At 31.4% G+C, this 15,586-nt stretch overlaps 1 protein-coding gene across 2 annotated transcripts in view; it reads right to left on the reverse strand.

The window, feature by feature from the left end:
• Positions 1 to 15,586, reverse strand: part of LOC143075714 (neural-cadherin-like) — a 48,321-nt gene that overhangs the window by 18,990 nt on the left and 13,745 nt on the right. Inside the window, exons 5-18 of one of the 2 annotated variants that reach the window (XM_076251270.1) lie at positions 13,779 to 13,887; positions 13,393 to 13,413; positions 11,034 to 11,142; positions 10,264 to 10,514; positions 9,382 to 9,659; positions 8,655 to 9,104; positions 7,627 to 8,004; positions 6,392 to 6,589; positions 5,620 to 5,803; positions 4,879 to 5,019; positions 4,122 to 4,243; positions 2,701 to 3,196; positions 1,791 to 2,242; positions 563 to 807 (exon numbers count right to left, since the gene is read on the reverse strand). In XM_076251270.1, the coding sequence (XP_076107385.1) occupies positions 563 to 807; positions 1,791 to 2,242; positions 2,701 to 3,196; positions 4,122 to 4,243; positions 4,879 to 5,019; positions 5,620 to 5,803; positions 6,392 to 6,589; positions 7,627 to 8,004; positions 8,655 to 9,104; positions 9,382 to 9,659; positions 10,264 to 10,514; positions 11,034 to 11,142; positions 13,393 to 13,413; positions 13,779 to 13,887 (3,434 nt within the window). The remainder of the gene's footprint in view (positions 1 to 562; positions 808 to 1,790; positions 2,243 to 2,700; positions 3,197 to 4,121; positions 4,244 to 4,878; positions 5,020 to 5,619; positions 5,804 to 6,391; positions 6,590 to 7,626; positions 8,005 to 8,654; positions 9,105 to 9,381; positions 9,660 to 10,263; positions 10,515 to 11,033; positions 11,143 to 13,392; positions 13,414 to 13,778; positions 13,888 to 15,586) is intronic. The other variant, XM_076251271.1, reaches the window with a different exon arrangement.

Consider the following 15,586-nt stretch of genomic DNA (forward strand, 5'->3'; position numbering starts at 1 on the left):
AAAAAAAAGAAAATATGTACTTACTGTGAAAATTGTGATAAATCTATTATAATTTTATATTATCTAAGGCAAAACGCATAAAAAAGATGAAAATCTTCAATAAAGGTCAACTAAAACCATCCTCCTGTTTAAAAAATGCAAAAATATTGCACATGGAATTTTTTATCTAAATTTAAAGCTAAAGCTGTTATAATCAGCATAGAGCATGGCAGAAGGAATTATTTCTGTAATAGCAGATTACTTGTAAGAAACAATCATATTTTATTTCATACATTTCTGTCATTTCTCAAAAAGTAATTTTTTTCTCATATTGAAACTTATATGCCTTTATATTATTGTGTTATTCCATAATGGAAGATAACTTGTAGAACTAACTGTTCACCCTCTAAAAATAGCGAATTAATATTTTAACAGCTACAAGTTCAATAGATATAAGAGGATGTGGTATGAGTGCCAATGAGACAACTCTCCAACCAAGTCACAATTTGTAAACAAACTATTATAGGTCAAAGAACGGCCTTCAACACGGAGCCTGTGTAAATTTAAAATTTTCTACACAAACCTGATTTCACCGTTTAGGCCAGTATCCCTATCAGTTGCGGTAAACGTAGCAAGTTCCGAGTTGACTGGAGTGTCAGAACCTTCATCTCTATTTATTTCTTTATTTTTGATCATAAAAATTGGCTTCTCATCATTGACATCCTCAATAGTGATCTGAATATTGGTGGATGCTGTATATTTATCTTCACGATCTTTTACTGTAGCGGTTAAATTGAAGAATGTTTCTCCTGCTTCATAATCAGGGTTCTAAAAGTAAAAAACAATGCCTATATTTTAATTATGTAAATGAGGTCAGAGTCAGATGAATCTCTGCCAGATGAACATGTACACCAAACAATCATTCCCTACATCAAATATATTTAACCTACTGACTATTGTATCTGAGAAACAGACTGCACCATAAAAATTTAACATTAACCAATGAACAACGAAAATTAGATAAAGGTCCTTTTCACAAAAGAACTTACGACTAAGATTGGTCATAGGTATACTAAAATGTTTATGACTTATGATCAATCTTAGTCATAAGTTTTTTTTTGTAAAACTGACTTCAGTTGAATACTGCCAGATGAAAATGTGCACCTAACAATATCATATTACATACATCAAATTATGTTGACCTATTGATTATAGTATCTAAGGATTCCATATCGGTTATCCTATTACTAAAAAATGTCGACAAATTTATTTAACAAAAAAAATGTAGTCTTTTAAGCAGTTCTTGAACATTTGTTGAACCAGTTACTAGTACTAAGGATCTTTTCCCTTTTGAAATATAAATTTTTCTTCAAATAATTATGCTGCCACTGCCATATCAGCATTTGCTTTTCTCATGTTCTGCGAAATTTACTTAATTATACTTACACTGCCATTTTACACTCCAATGATACCCTCTCTGCCTTGTGTTGTAATGGTGAAATGTTTTACTTATACTTACACTGCCATTGTACACTCCAATAATACCCTCTCTGCCTTGTGTTGTAATGGTGAAATGTTTTACTAATACTTACACTGCCATTGTACACTCCAATGATACCCTCTCTGCCTTGTGTTGTAATGGTGAAATGTTTTACTTATACTTACACTGCCATTGTACACTCCAATGATACCCTCTCTGCCTTGGGTTGTAATGGTGAAATGTTTTACTTATACTTACACTGCCATTGTACACTCCAATAATACCCTCTCTGCCTTGTGTTGTAATGGTGAAATGTTTTACTTATACTTACACTGCCATTGTACACTCCAATAATACCCTCTCTGCCTTGTGTTGTAATGGTGAAATGTTTGTAAGCATCTTGATTGAGGGAATACCTCAACACCTCATCCACATCAGGATCATCAGCCTTAATCGTAAGAATGGCACCAGAATGGGTCTCCGGAATGGTCACACGGTATACAGACTCATTAAACACTGGTGGATTATCATTAATATCAATGATGTTAATTGTGACGGATGCTGAACTGGTTTGTGGAGTAGTTCCCTTGTCTACTGCTTGGACAACAAAGAAGTACTGAGCATGTTTTTCTCTGTCTAGGTCTGCTACTGTTGTAAACACCTGTCCGTCGCCCTCTATTCTGAAGGCTGTTCTTGGGGTACCATCTCCAATGATTTGGAATGTAAATTCAGCGTTAAGACCAGCATCATAGTCTTCAGCGATTACTCTCATTACAGAGGTTCCTGAAAAGTGAACAAAATACTGTAAAAACAACTGAAAACAAGGCTAAATAAATGACATTTTACTTAAGTGCTTTCTGGGTTTTAAATCCTTCATCAGGAACACTCAAAGCCAAAAAATCTGAGAGCAAAGGATGTATAAGAACTGAAATAAAATATTGTACACTTCTCTTCTTCTTTAGAATCAGATCTTAAAATTAAGTTAAAATAAACCATTGATTTTGATACTGTTAATTGAGAAATCATTGCAATGTATTTATTTTAAAATACAAAAGATGTGACAGGATTATAATCGCAATAATTTTAACTCACATTTTAAAAATTTTCTATATGAATTAAACAGGATTTTTCCTAATATCGTAAAAAATCATATTTTAGTTTAGAATGACAAAATCTCAATAATGAATGCATGCAATAATTTCTAAATTTACAGTAATGGAAAAGAGGGTTACAAAACTTACCAACTGGAGACATTTCATTTACAGTTCCTGTTGGGTTATCAGGTATAAACTTAGGCTTATTATCATTGATGTCAATCGGGAAAATTTGTACTGTAGCATATCCTGTTAATCTGATTGTCTCCCCTGGCTCATCAATAGCAAGTAAGTTAAACTGGTAAACTTCTCTGCCATCTGGTTTGTCTCGATCTAATTTGCCGACCAGATTGAAAATGCCAGTGTTGGCATCTATGGAAAACAAGTTAGCAATGACAGGATCCTCATTAGAGATTCGGTACTCCATGCCTTTCTCTCTGAAGGTGTCTGGGTCCATAGCATGTGCCTGTAACAACATAAGTGGGTTCTGTGGCGAGTAGACCATCTCTTCTGTTACGTTTCTGATCACATAACTTGGTTTGTCGAAGACTGGTGGGTTGTCGTTCACGTCATTAATTGTTATTTCTACCAAGGTTTCAGCAGTATATTTCCCATCATTCACTCTGATAGTTAGATTGTAGGCCTAAAAAAGAAACAATATAATTTTTTACAATCTTCAACATACTGTTTTACAAATTCACCTCTGACAATATTTTGATGAAATTTCCAACTTCCAAAGTTTCTAACTCCCTCATGCTTTAGATCATGATATAGCTCCTCACCTTTCAACATATATTTATACAATCCTGGCTTTCAAATGTTTGGCTCAGAGCGTTTCTAGTAAGGGCTGTTCCAAAAATAAATGTATGGAGGGGAAGGAAGGCACTTTTTATTTGTCCCCACCATGGATACATTTTAAATTGGATATTTCATTTAAATGTTAAAGCAATCTTTCTTAACCACCACCCATCAAATTTTAATAAAAGTGTCTTCCTTCCCCGACCCCCCCCAATTGCAATTAATTCTGGAAAAGCCCTAAAGGGAAACCAGAAGAAAGCTTTTATCTATCAAAGTATCATGAATGATATTTAAACTCCAATTGATACAAAAAGTATTATTTATATCATTCTGAACTAGAAATTAACAAATATAATGTATATTATAAAACTTTCAAAAAAAATCTTTTAATCCATAAAAACAATATATCACAAATTTCACTTTTTTCTTCACGAATACTTTACTTAAGGAATGACTGTAATCTTTTTTTCTGTCGATGAAGAAATAACATCAAAAATGTGGTGCACACTGAATAACCTGGGTAGTAAGTTATTTAACAGTGTGCACTACATTTTTTATGTTATTTCGAATAGACAGAAATAATATTACAGTCATTCCTTATAATTTAATTCTAAACTCCTTTTTGAGCCCAAGTTAATCATGAAAACATGTTGATGCTGTCATGGTCACATGACTAAATTATGTCTATGAGCTTATAAACAAAACACTGTCAGCCAATCAGAAGTAGGGTTACATCCAAAATTAAATTATCTATTGGTAGATATACTTACTTTGTCACCATTTTCATAATCCAGATTTCCTGCTACAACAATTTCTCCAACCAACTGTTGAGTTTTAATAGAGAAGAATGATGATCCAGGACCAGGGACGATATTGTACTGGAATGTTGCCTCTGAATAAAAATGACTGAGTTATAAGTCACTGAACAATACAAATAGATACTTATTCTCTTTATAGAATTTAAAAAAGAAGAAAATTTCTCTCCTCAGACAACAGAGATGATATATCATGAAGATAACAGTTGTTTGGGGTTTACAGTTTCTGTTCAGATCATTATTTTACCACTTTGTTTGCCATATTTGGATCTTTTCTTCTTTTTTTTCTTTAAAAAGGACTCTTAGGTGTTGACATTTTTTCCTAAGTAATGCATAGTTGGTCATTGACTCATGGAAATTACACCATATCTCAATAATATTTCTTCTAAACTCCATTATATTTTCAAGTGATCTAATAACATAAAAAATTTACTGTCAAATAAATGCTTATTTTAAATAAAGCCATCTGAATCTGTGACTTCCTCAAGTGGTGTACAAATGAGCATTATCTTTTTTGGGTGTACAGATTCCTAAAATAAACTGTATTTGTTGTACTGATTCTTATTGGTATTCTGATTACTAATTAAATAAAACTGTAAAACCAAAATTTTTCTAGGTATTTTTAAGTTTAATAAAACCCAGTCATGACATGAAAATACTTATAAAAAAGACCATGCAAGAAAAACATGAATTTTTTTACAAGAAATCTCACCATCTCTATCTTTGGCTTCAACAGTAGTGACTATAGATGATATAAAGGCATCTTCATTGACATTAGCATAATAAATAGTTTTTTCAAAATTAGGTGGGTTGTCATTCTCATCTCCGATCTTTACTCTAACTGTGGCTACATCTACAAAGGGAAATAACTCATTGTTATTTATCTATAAGTAAAGGTTAACTAAAATCAAATTACTAAAAAATTCCATAGATTGGTACGAGACCGAATTATATATATAGGAGCCCAGTAAATTTTGAAAATCTCTCCTGAATACCATTCTCCTCAGAAGGTGTCCATTTTAGTTCAGAGAAAGATACATCCATATCTCTAGCCCTTTTAGAGCATTACTTCATCATAATAAGATGTTTTCACTCAGAACTTTGAGTTTTATCAAAACATTTTTTTCTTCTTTAAATTTTGAGTTTTTAATAAGCAACTTGAAGAGTTGGTTTAGTAGACAAAGTCATTATATGATTGACTTCATTTGAATGTCAAATTTGTAAATATACTATCCATCAATGATCTTGAACTCTCACTACAGTAATTATAACAGATATCATTAAAAATTGGTGAAATAGTAATGATTTTTTTTTCATAGACTTTGAAGGGAATATTCAAATTGGAAGTTTCAAAAGTTGACCTCTTTCAATACATTTAGATATTTTTCACATAAAATGATATTCTTTCCCATAGGTAAAGAAATATAACACAATTTATTGTTCATATACTTACCCATATTAGGCTGTCCATTTGCACTAGGTCTGGCTGATGGGTAGCCGTCATCTACTCTAACATTCAACAAATAATAATGGTTGATTGAAGCTTCTCTGTCAAAACTTGATCTAGTAGTTATTGCACCTGTAGACTGATCTATGCTGAAGTTCTGTGCATATGCTCCATATAGAGAATATTTCAGCTGTAAAATTATTAAAACATTGTACATCACATAAATTGTAAATTGTATATTTTAGAAAGATATTTTGAATTTCCCAAATTTAATTTCAAATTCAATTGATACCAGTTTCAATAAATTGATACAAGTTTCAATAATTGATACAAGTTCCAATAAAATGATACAAGTTCCAAAAAAAAATAATTGATACAAATTCCAATAAATTGATACAAGTTCCAATAAATTGATTCAAGTTCCAATAAATTGATACAAGTTCCAATAAATTGATTCAAGTTCCAATAAATTGATACAAGTTCCAATAAGTAGCACTGGTTTAGTGTAATGTGGATATAGATATCCTATACATTATTGTTTATTAAATAATTAATAAAAGGTTTCCAGATCGAAAATTCATAACAAGTATAATGAAAGTTTTAATAGTGATTTGAATAGTTAAAAAAAAACTTAAATTTAACAAAAAAGAGCAACAATCGGGGACATGAAAAAACACAAAAAAAACTTGCAATGTTTTTGCCACAGAAATTAAGATATTGAACTTTACAAAACAAATCACTTTACACAAAATATATGTTATATGTAATTAAGAGTTACCTGTTTAAACAAAGGGTTGATATCTTCATCTATAGCTGCCACAGTTGTTACTGCAGCTCCTGGGGCAAGGTTTTCTTGTACAGAAGCTTCAATATACGTGGACAGGGGATCAGCTCCACGGAAATTAGGTATTTCATCATTCTGATCTAAAACTGTAATAACTGGGAAAACATCTTTGTACACTTCTCCAATGTTATCCTGTCAATTATATAAATAAAAAATTGAGTATGAGGTCACAAGCAAGCCAATTAGTAGAGGGTCACAAGGAGTTTCATTTCGAACAATTGTAAAACTAATGTGTCTGTTCCCAAATCCTAATATTATTAAATCTGAATTTCCTAATTCCAGATGATTAAACTAGCTATACATGTTGTTCTCATTGCATTGTAGACCTGTTGGTGACCTTCTGCTGTTGACTGCTCTATGGTCGGGTTGTTGTCTCTTTGACACATTCCCCATTTCCATTCTCAATTTTATACATGCATTCCGACAATTTAAACAGCCTAATCCTTAATTCCAGAAAAATGTCTTTCTTACATTCATAAATGAACCCCTGCTCACCATTTTTCTGCATGTATTTAATCTAATATATACAATTTTAAATATCAAAATGGTGAAATAATGCTAATGCTTTTATACAGATCTAAAATTCTACTTAACTTAATATGTGTTTTGAATATTGCTGCAGCAGCTATCATAAAGTTAATAAACATATTTAATGTATAATATTATCCTTGTCAAGCCATCTAGCTCTATGGAGTAAGAGATTTAATATTGAAAACATGGCAAATCTGATCTGTGGATTCATTATATTTTGTTGGATACAAAGTTTTGTGGATTTCAGGAGTACAGTTGAACCGCAAATTTAAAAATCAACGAATTACAAATTTTTCCATACGATTGTACTCAGACTTGGGCAAAATGGCAGAATCAACTGTCCAAAGACATACTGAAAATTCAGAAATTATTGCGTGCATTTATTAATTCGATTTAGTCATTTTAGACTTATACATGCAATTTTAAATTTTACGATTTATGGAAAAATCCTGCTTAATTCATATAAATTTTTTAAAATGGGAGTATAAATTATTGCATCTCTGTTGCAATTTTCGCAAAAATAAAAACCTGGCAATAATTTCTAAATTTACAGTACAAGTTTTCATCAATCCACGAAAGTTGGTACCAAAGAAATAAATGAATCCACATTATCACTGCTGTAATATCGAACAACTTACCCTTGCTCTAAGTTGGAAGGTGTACGATTTAACATCTTCAAAGTTCAAAGAATCCAGGATGAAAATATTAACTTGGTTTAAATTTGTCTGATCTTGCTGAATATAGAATGGCGGTACTTGACTTCCAGCTTGACCATTTGCAATAGCAGAAAAAGAGACACCTGAACTAGTTGCAATTTGTGACGTGGCTGTTAGACTACCGACTAACGTATCCTGTCGACTTGTTTCATTAACACTAAAGGCTGGATTATTTGTACTCCATACAGGTGGGTTCTGACCATCATCATTGGCAATTGTTATTGTTATGATTACATTAGTTGAACTTCTAGGAGGATTTCCTTTGTCTGTAGCCTTGACTTGGAATACAACACTGTCAGGCTGAAACATATAAGCAAAAAGTTTACATTTTCTATTAATACATCTGGATCCCTATATTGAAAACTATTCAGATGAAGGTTATTTATATAGTGTTGTCAATTTTGCTACTAATTTTAATGTGGGAAACAAAACAAAATCCCTCAGAAAAAAGTCCTCATATTTACAAAGCAGTTGATACCAACATAATTTTAAGAACAATGTTAATGTTGCGCTTACAAAGAAAGTACCATATAGCCAGATATTTTCGTGAATGTAAAATTTCTCGATTTTCATTGAACATGTTGAATAAGGTTACATATACAAAATATTTTGGCGATTATTATTTTGGCGGATTCAAAAGTTTTCTCAATAGCTTTGCATACATGTGCACTTTTAAATTGGCTGAATTAATTTCGGGGATTTTGTACTAATCGGGAAAAAAAGCAAATATTTACACCCTGCGAAAACAACCCACTATGCAGTATTTCATATTGAAGACACAACAACAAATTGTATTTTGATTTTCCATTTTTCAAGCAAATGTAAATACCCTTTATTTCGTTCACTGTTATTCTAATTGTAACTTCATCGGTAGGGGACTAAAAAAAACATCTCATTTAAAACACTTCCTGAGTAAGACAGCAATCTCCCTATAAACTACTGGTACTTACAGCACTCATTAAAGTCTTTGCCACAGTAATAACTCCTGTGTTTGTGTCGATATTGAAGTATTCTGTATCTACAGCTTTAGTGTACGTTACATCAGCGTTTATGCCAATGTCTTTATCTGTTGCTTTCACAGTCATCACAACTGTATTTGCCACAGCAGTTTTTAAAACATTTCCAGCATATTGAGCTGCTCCAAATTCAGGATTATTGTCATTCTTATCATCAATAGTAATGGGGAAAGTACAATAATCGTCACCAGGTGGCTGGCCCTTGTCAACAGCACGCACAGTGAAGAAAAGATAACGAGATCCAAAACTTTCTCTATCGAGTGACATGACTGTGGTTACTTCCCCGGTCGTCTGATTTATAGTAAAATAAACCGTCTGACTATCAGTCACTGCAAAATACTCTACAACCCCATTGTCGCCTCTATTGTTATCTGTTGCTGAAACCTGCAAAAACAATTAAAATATTCATACATATTCAACAGAAAACAACCCCTCTTGTCACCACTGTTGTTATCTATGGCTAAAACCTGCGATAAAATAAAATAGAACTGAAAGTCTAATTATTAGGATTTCATCAAAAAATTAATTTCAAACAGGCGTCAATATTTCATTTCATATTTCATAGATAGTATTAGTTTTGACAAATAAGTCTTAAAAAAACTCGTTCACAACACAATTGGCATTACAGTGAAAACTATTATACATCTTCTTTTTAACTTACAGTAAAAACAGAAGTACCAGCAGCTTCATTCTCTAGAACTTTTGGTCGGTATGAACTACAATCAGTAAACGATGGCTTGGTGTTAACAGCATCAACAATATTAACAGTAACAGTAGATTCTTGTCTTTGATTAGGTCGGCTTGCTGTACAACAACTACCATCATCAGTAGCCCATATCTTTAAATTATACTGATCAATGTTGGTAGGAACAGACCCTTGGACAGTGATTTGACCGGTCTGACCATTTATTTGAAAAATGTCTTTTACGTTTGCATTATCTGAAGAAGGAAAAACACAATCATTTAGCAAAATAAAATACTGATTTTGCAGAGTAAAATATGCGATTTCATTTTTATTGGTAGTAAAGGTTTACCACAAATTTGAGTGTTCAACAGAATGCAAATTTGTTAGAGTATTTTAAGCAAAACGTGAGAAAATCACAAAATCAATTCTTCACTGAAACGCAACTTTAATGTTCCTTAATCAATGAAATGTGGTACCTGCAAAATTAATGAATTGTTTTTATTGAAAATGCTTCAATTAAACTAGTAAATATTGCATTAAGGGGTACATAACACTACAGGGAGATTACTCTGAAAAAATCAGCAAAGCGTTTTAATCATGTTCTATTGTAAGGGAAATATTAAGAATCTGAATGATCAAAATTAGTGTAAATCAAACATCTATATATGTAATGAAATTTTTTCAATGAAATGTGTGGTCCAAGTTTTTGAAATTTTCATAATTTTGACAAAGGGTCTAAGTAAATTTTTTGTCAAAATTTTAAGAAAATTTAAAGAGCCAATTTTATTTAAGTCCGGGTCATGCAGGTGTTTGGTACCACCATAAAAGAACGGGGTGAAATTACAGATACCAACTTACTTTCAAAACTGTATGTAACTTTATCACCATCAGGGTCAACTGCCTGTACCAAATATACATCTGTTCCTGAAGCAATGTTGTCTTTGATAGTAGTGACCATGTTATCATCTTGGAACTGTGGTTTTTCATCGTTAACATTGGTCAAATCAATCAGTACCTTAGCCTGACTTGTACGAGATGGAACACCATCGTCTTTAACATAAATGTCAAATTCATATCGATGACTAGTTTGACGATCATAGTCCAAAGTACTGTAAACGAAATATTGAAAATGTGTTATATCTCGTTTATTAGTTAGTAAAAATAAATTTTATGCAGTCTTCACGCTGAATGGTAGCCCAGGCAGCCCAGGCTGGTAAAATTGCTCTCAGACCTGTAAAAATTATATCTGCAGGCCAACAGAATAAAACTAAAAATTTTCAAATATTGAGCCTCGGGCCTATAGATTTAACAGTTCATTGTGAAGACTGTTTATGTGTTGTACAATCATGTGAATTCTGTATTAGCCTTCAGCAATCATTCATGTTTGCAACAATTTACCAAACCCTTTATCATCAGTTAAACGTCCTGTTAAATTATTCTTGTTGAATTATTTCACCACTTTTAGTCTTCTAATTTACGTTGCATCTAATTTTTTCCTAATCTAATAAACTTTGTTTGAGTATCCATAATACAAATGCAATAGACAATTTCATAGTTTGATATGTTCAAGTTTATATTTATATTCATGAAAATTGCAAAACTAAGTTGCTCACAAAACTAATTATTACCTGTTAACTTGCAGCTGCCCTTGATTTTCATTTAGCGAGACTACTCTAAACAATGGTTCACTAACCCAAAATGACAGATTAGAGTTTAAATCTTCATCATTAGCAGTGACTGAAATAATAAATAGAAAGCACATGTCTATATTGATATATTTTGTAGTTTTCTGTATATGAAATAAAATTGAAAACCTTTAATTAGCATTAATTATCATTTCTTTAACCATATCATTTCTTTAACCATATCATTTCTTTAACCATACACTTTTTCAGACCCCTAGTGAATAACCAATGATAATTCAAGATATTCATTTTACCTTTAATTCTTTAAAAATTCTGAGAAAAATGCAACCACCCAAAATTAATTCATTTGACTTCCTTCCACACTGTCTCCCTTATAAAGAAATATTTCCAACAATTCATGGACAACAAAGAATCCATCAGTTCTGTTATAGCTGCTGTCAGTGAAAGGGCAAGGTGAAATCTTTAAATGATCAGTAACGATTTGTTTTCCCCAAAAATGTGGATGGAGGATATAGCCAGAAGGTTGAAGGAGCAATGAAATTCCATAATTTGTTAGTCTTTGAGAGATTTGTAACATTAAAATCTTACAATGATGATCTTAAAATATGTAAAACTTAAAATATATATTACTTAAAAGTACCAAAGAACGATGAAATATTGCCTGAATAGGATTCAAGTTCTAAATCAAATAATGTAGTACACAAAATTCCTAAAATAAAATCAATCCATTTAATAAGATTATATTTGAAGGGTAAGAGGGATTAATTTTCTGAAGAAATTGTGGCCATACAGAAAAGAGGATATCATTTGAAAAAAAAAAATTTCAAACAAGAACAGGAAACTTGTTAAAAAGAGAACACAGAAGTTATAAATGTGTAGAAAATATCAATGGGGCAGCAACCCAAAAACACAATAAAATCAAACAATAAAACCAGAAAGGAGTCAATATGGCATCTGTCAATTAGCTACCCTTCAATAATTTTACGACCTAGAAATTTCGGAATGGATTTTAAGGCAATACAACAAAGTTCTGTCATCTGATACTATATAATTCTTAAATAAGGGAAAAAGCTGATATCAACCAGAACTGACTTCAGACAGAGAAATATTTAAGGAATGACTGTAATATTTTTTCTGTCTATGAAGAAATAACATAAAAAATGTGGTACACACTGAATAACGCACATAGCGAGTTATTTAGCAGTGTGCACCACATTTTTTATGTTATTTCGAATAAACTCAAAATATTACAGTTATTTCTTATAATTTAATTCTAAATTCCATTTTAAACAGGCAAAAATTATGAAAAAACTTTGATGACGTCATGGTCACATGACAAAATTGTGTCTATGATATGATAAACACAATGACTTCAGCCAATCAGAAGACGTGTTACATCCAAAATTAAATTATTAACATATAACACTGTTGATGTAGTTCTGTCAGTACTTGTGACCTAAATCAACAAAATAATTATTAATTTTATTTTCCTCCAAATGAAGATAATATTTCATCAATTCTGGAAAACAATTATTGCATTTGAGATGTGTGAAGACTGAGGACATTACTAGTGCTGTGAAAGTCTAATCAACCACTGTAAAGAACTTTTTTTCTAAACAAGAGATAATTTCTGAAGTTATAGATTACTGAGAGCCTAATGAAGTACAACTTTGTACACAGTTGCTGGTTTGCTACCATTGAAGAATACAAAGACAAATTTACCAAAGTGGTAAGATTACAAAGGAAATCAATATATGCATGATATACATCTACATTTTGTACATATACACGTCCAAGTTAGTATTCAGATTATATTATAGGGGCACTTTTCTTAAATCAATGATTCTGTTAAAAAAGTTTCAATAAAAGATGAATGAATTTTAAATGTAACTTTATGTTTTCTGTTTAGTTTAGCCAGTAACCTTCTGTCTTGATATATAAATCAAGCATGCAAAAAAAGTCCAATTGAAAAGTAACAATGAAACCATTTCCCATAAATTCCATGCCTTTCAAGCAAGATTTCCTATTTCAATGCCATCAACACCAAAATCTAGATTTTTATATTCAAATAAATTATGTTTCTTTAATATAAATTTGATACAAATTACAATTTGAATCATAAATGTTTGTAATTGAAGTCTTAATCTTATAAAAGTATTTGCATATATGCAAATTAAATATATGCAAATAAAGAAAGTGTATGAATTTGATTATAAAGTATTAAACCAATATATTTCATATATGTAAACAGTAAACTCTTAGTAACAGTTTACAAATATTAAATTGTTAAAAATAGACCAATACACATAAAGGGATACATTAGAAAAACTGTTTTGTGTACCTGTTACAGCTATTCCTTGTTCTAAAAATTGAAAAATCTTTACTTATTTAGAAATCTTCTCATATATGTACATATATCTATTTATATACCAGTTATTAAATTTCCATAACTCCTAAAATACGACTTTTCATACATATTTCACATGTACATAATAAAAGTGATGTATGCAATCTAGTAATATATCTAACATAAAACAAATCAATTTAGCGGAGAGTTTCTTCTAGAATCTCAGTATATTATAGTAGATTACTTTTACATTCGATGGAACCAATTTTGGTGGACTACAGAAAATTAGAAATATTTCTTGATACTTGTGATTGCATTTAATCTGTTTGCTAAAGCCTATGGAAAATATATCATTATAAACATATTATTATTATTATTACCTGTCAGTATAGATTGGCCAATAGCTAGATCTTCAGGGACCCTGGCTGTGTATGTAGATAAGGTGAAGGTTGGATCAAACTCATTCTTGTCCTCCAAAAAAACTGTCAGCTATAATGTAAATAGGATTGATTGTCCATAGTTTAATACAAGAGAATCTTACAGCAATATAGCCTTAATTGTGCTGATGCGGCATAAAGCAATTACCAATAAATGATAGAGATCAATGTATATCACATAAGCACCGAAAATTACCAACAATAAATATAGTTTTATGACCTCAGTGATCTGGAAGGATTTTTTCACTATGGGCCCAGGGCCCCCCAAAAATAAATTCAATGAGCCATCTAAAAAAATAATTGGCCATGTTGTCAAATGAGTGGGCCATTTAAATTGACTACTGTTATAAAAAAAAAAAAAAAAAAAAGTATCAGTATATTTGTGCAAAGAGGTGGTGGTACTTTAACTTTTAACTTTTAACTTTCTCTAAACCGGACAGTATTTAAAATAACCTTTATTTACAATATTCTAATCTAACTGGTGTTGTTGCCTTGTACATGTTCATGTTTTTTTTTGTACATTAAATTTGGGTCTTCGTCGAAACCATACTTTATTCCAGACGTTCCGTATCAGACGACGTTTCTGGCATTTCCTCTGCACTTCTTGTATTATTATTACTTCATGACAATGACAGTAGAGAGTATCATTAATTGATGGAACAAAACAACAATTCGCTGAAGTCATGTTTACAAAATGTCAAAACGTGCCAAAGACCAAAAAATTACAAGGACAGTTAAGCGCCTTTTGTGGAGACAAAACAATATTCATTAAAAGGCTTTGGGGTTTTTCAATTGAAATAATAGCAAGCTAAACTAACTTAAAAGATTATAATTAGAGATAAATCTCGTCTTTACTAGCCAAATTTCACAAATTTAAAGTTGTTTATAAAAAATTATATCAAGAATGATGGTTAATTACGTTTTTTGGGTAATCAGTTAAACCGCATGGTTCTATTATTACCATACGAAAACACCCGAGACGTTAAACCGCATGGTTCTATTACAATAGGAAAACACCCGAGACGTCCCAAAAATATATAGGTGCTCCTATCATTGGACGAACATTACATAGTTCAGTTGTGTATACACACATGGAGGTACGGAACACGATCGGAAATCCATTTGACGATATCTTAACGTTTCGAAATGAAGTGAAAAATATTGTGCGCCACATGGGCGCTTACATTTGTCACTCTATGCGCCATTTCTGGTCGATATGCGCTATAGGCGCAGGGCGCACGTCCTTCCCGATCACTGTGACCTGACATTTTCTTATTTTATACCAACATGACCAAAGAAGATCTTTTTTAGAAATTTTACCAAAATGGAATGTTTTTAAAAATCAATTGGGCAGTCAATTACATATTTTAGCTAGTAAATGTACCTGTAATTGATTTTTTTACTGCCATATTTCATATTCTATATTTCCCCTTACTCTTAGTGTATAAGCTTTCAATGCATTTTTAGAATATCTTGGTATACACCATTGATGATTGTATATATATAAGACATATGTGCACAAATATTTGTAGAGATGTGACACCAATAAAGGCTGTATTTAATTAAAACAATTCTATCCCATTAATACCTTGTATGAAAGACCACATAACACTTTAACATTCCCTTAAATAACCAAACTAATCACCTCTGTCAAACTGATCACTGCTTCAAAAAAGAAAACAAACAGACGGACTGACATGTGGCTTCATCTAGCATGTCTAGTACAATGACAACATTACATGACATTGAAA

The sequence above is a fragment of the Mytilus galloprovincialis genome, chromosome 5 (genome assembly GCF_965363235.1).
Source record: "Mytilus galloprovincialis chromosome 5, xbMytGall1.hap1.1, whole genome shotgun sequence".
Classification (NCBI taxonomy): domain Eukaryota; kingdom Metazoa; phylum Mollusca; class Bivalvia; order Mytilida; family Mytilidae; genus Mytilus; species Mytilus galloprovincialis.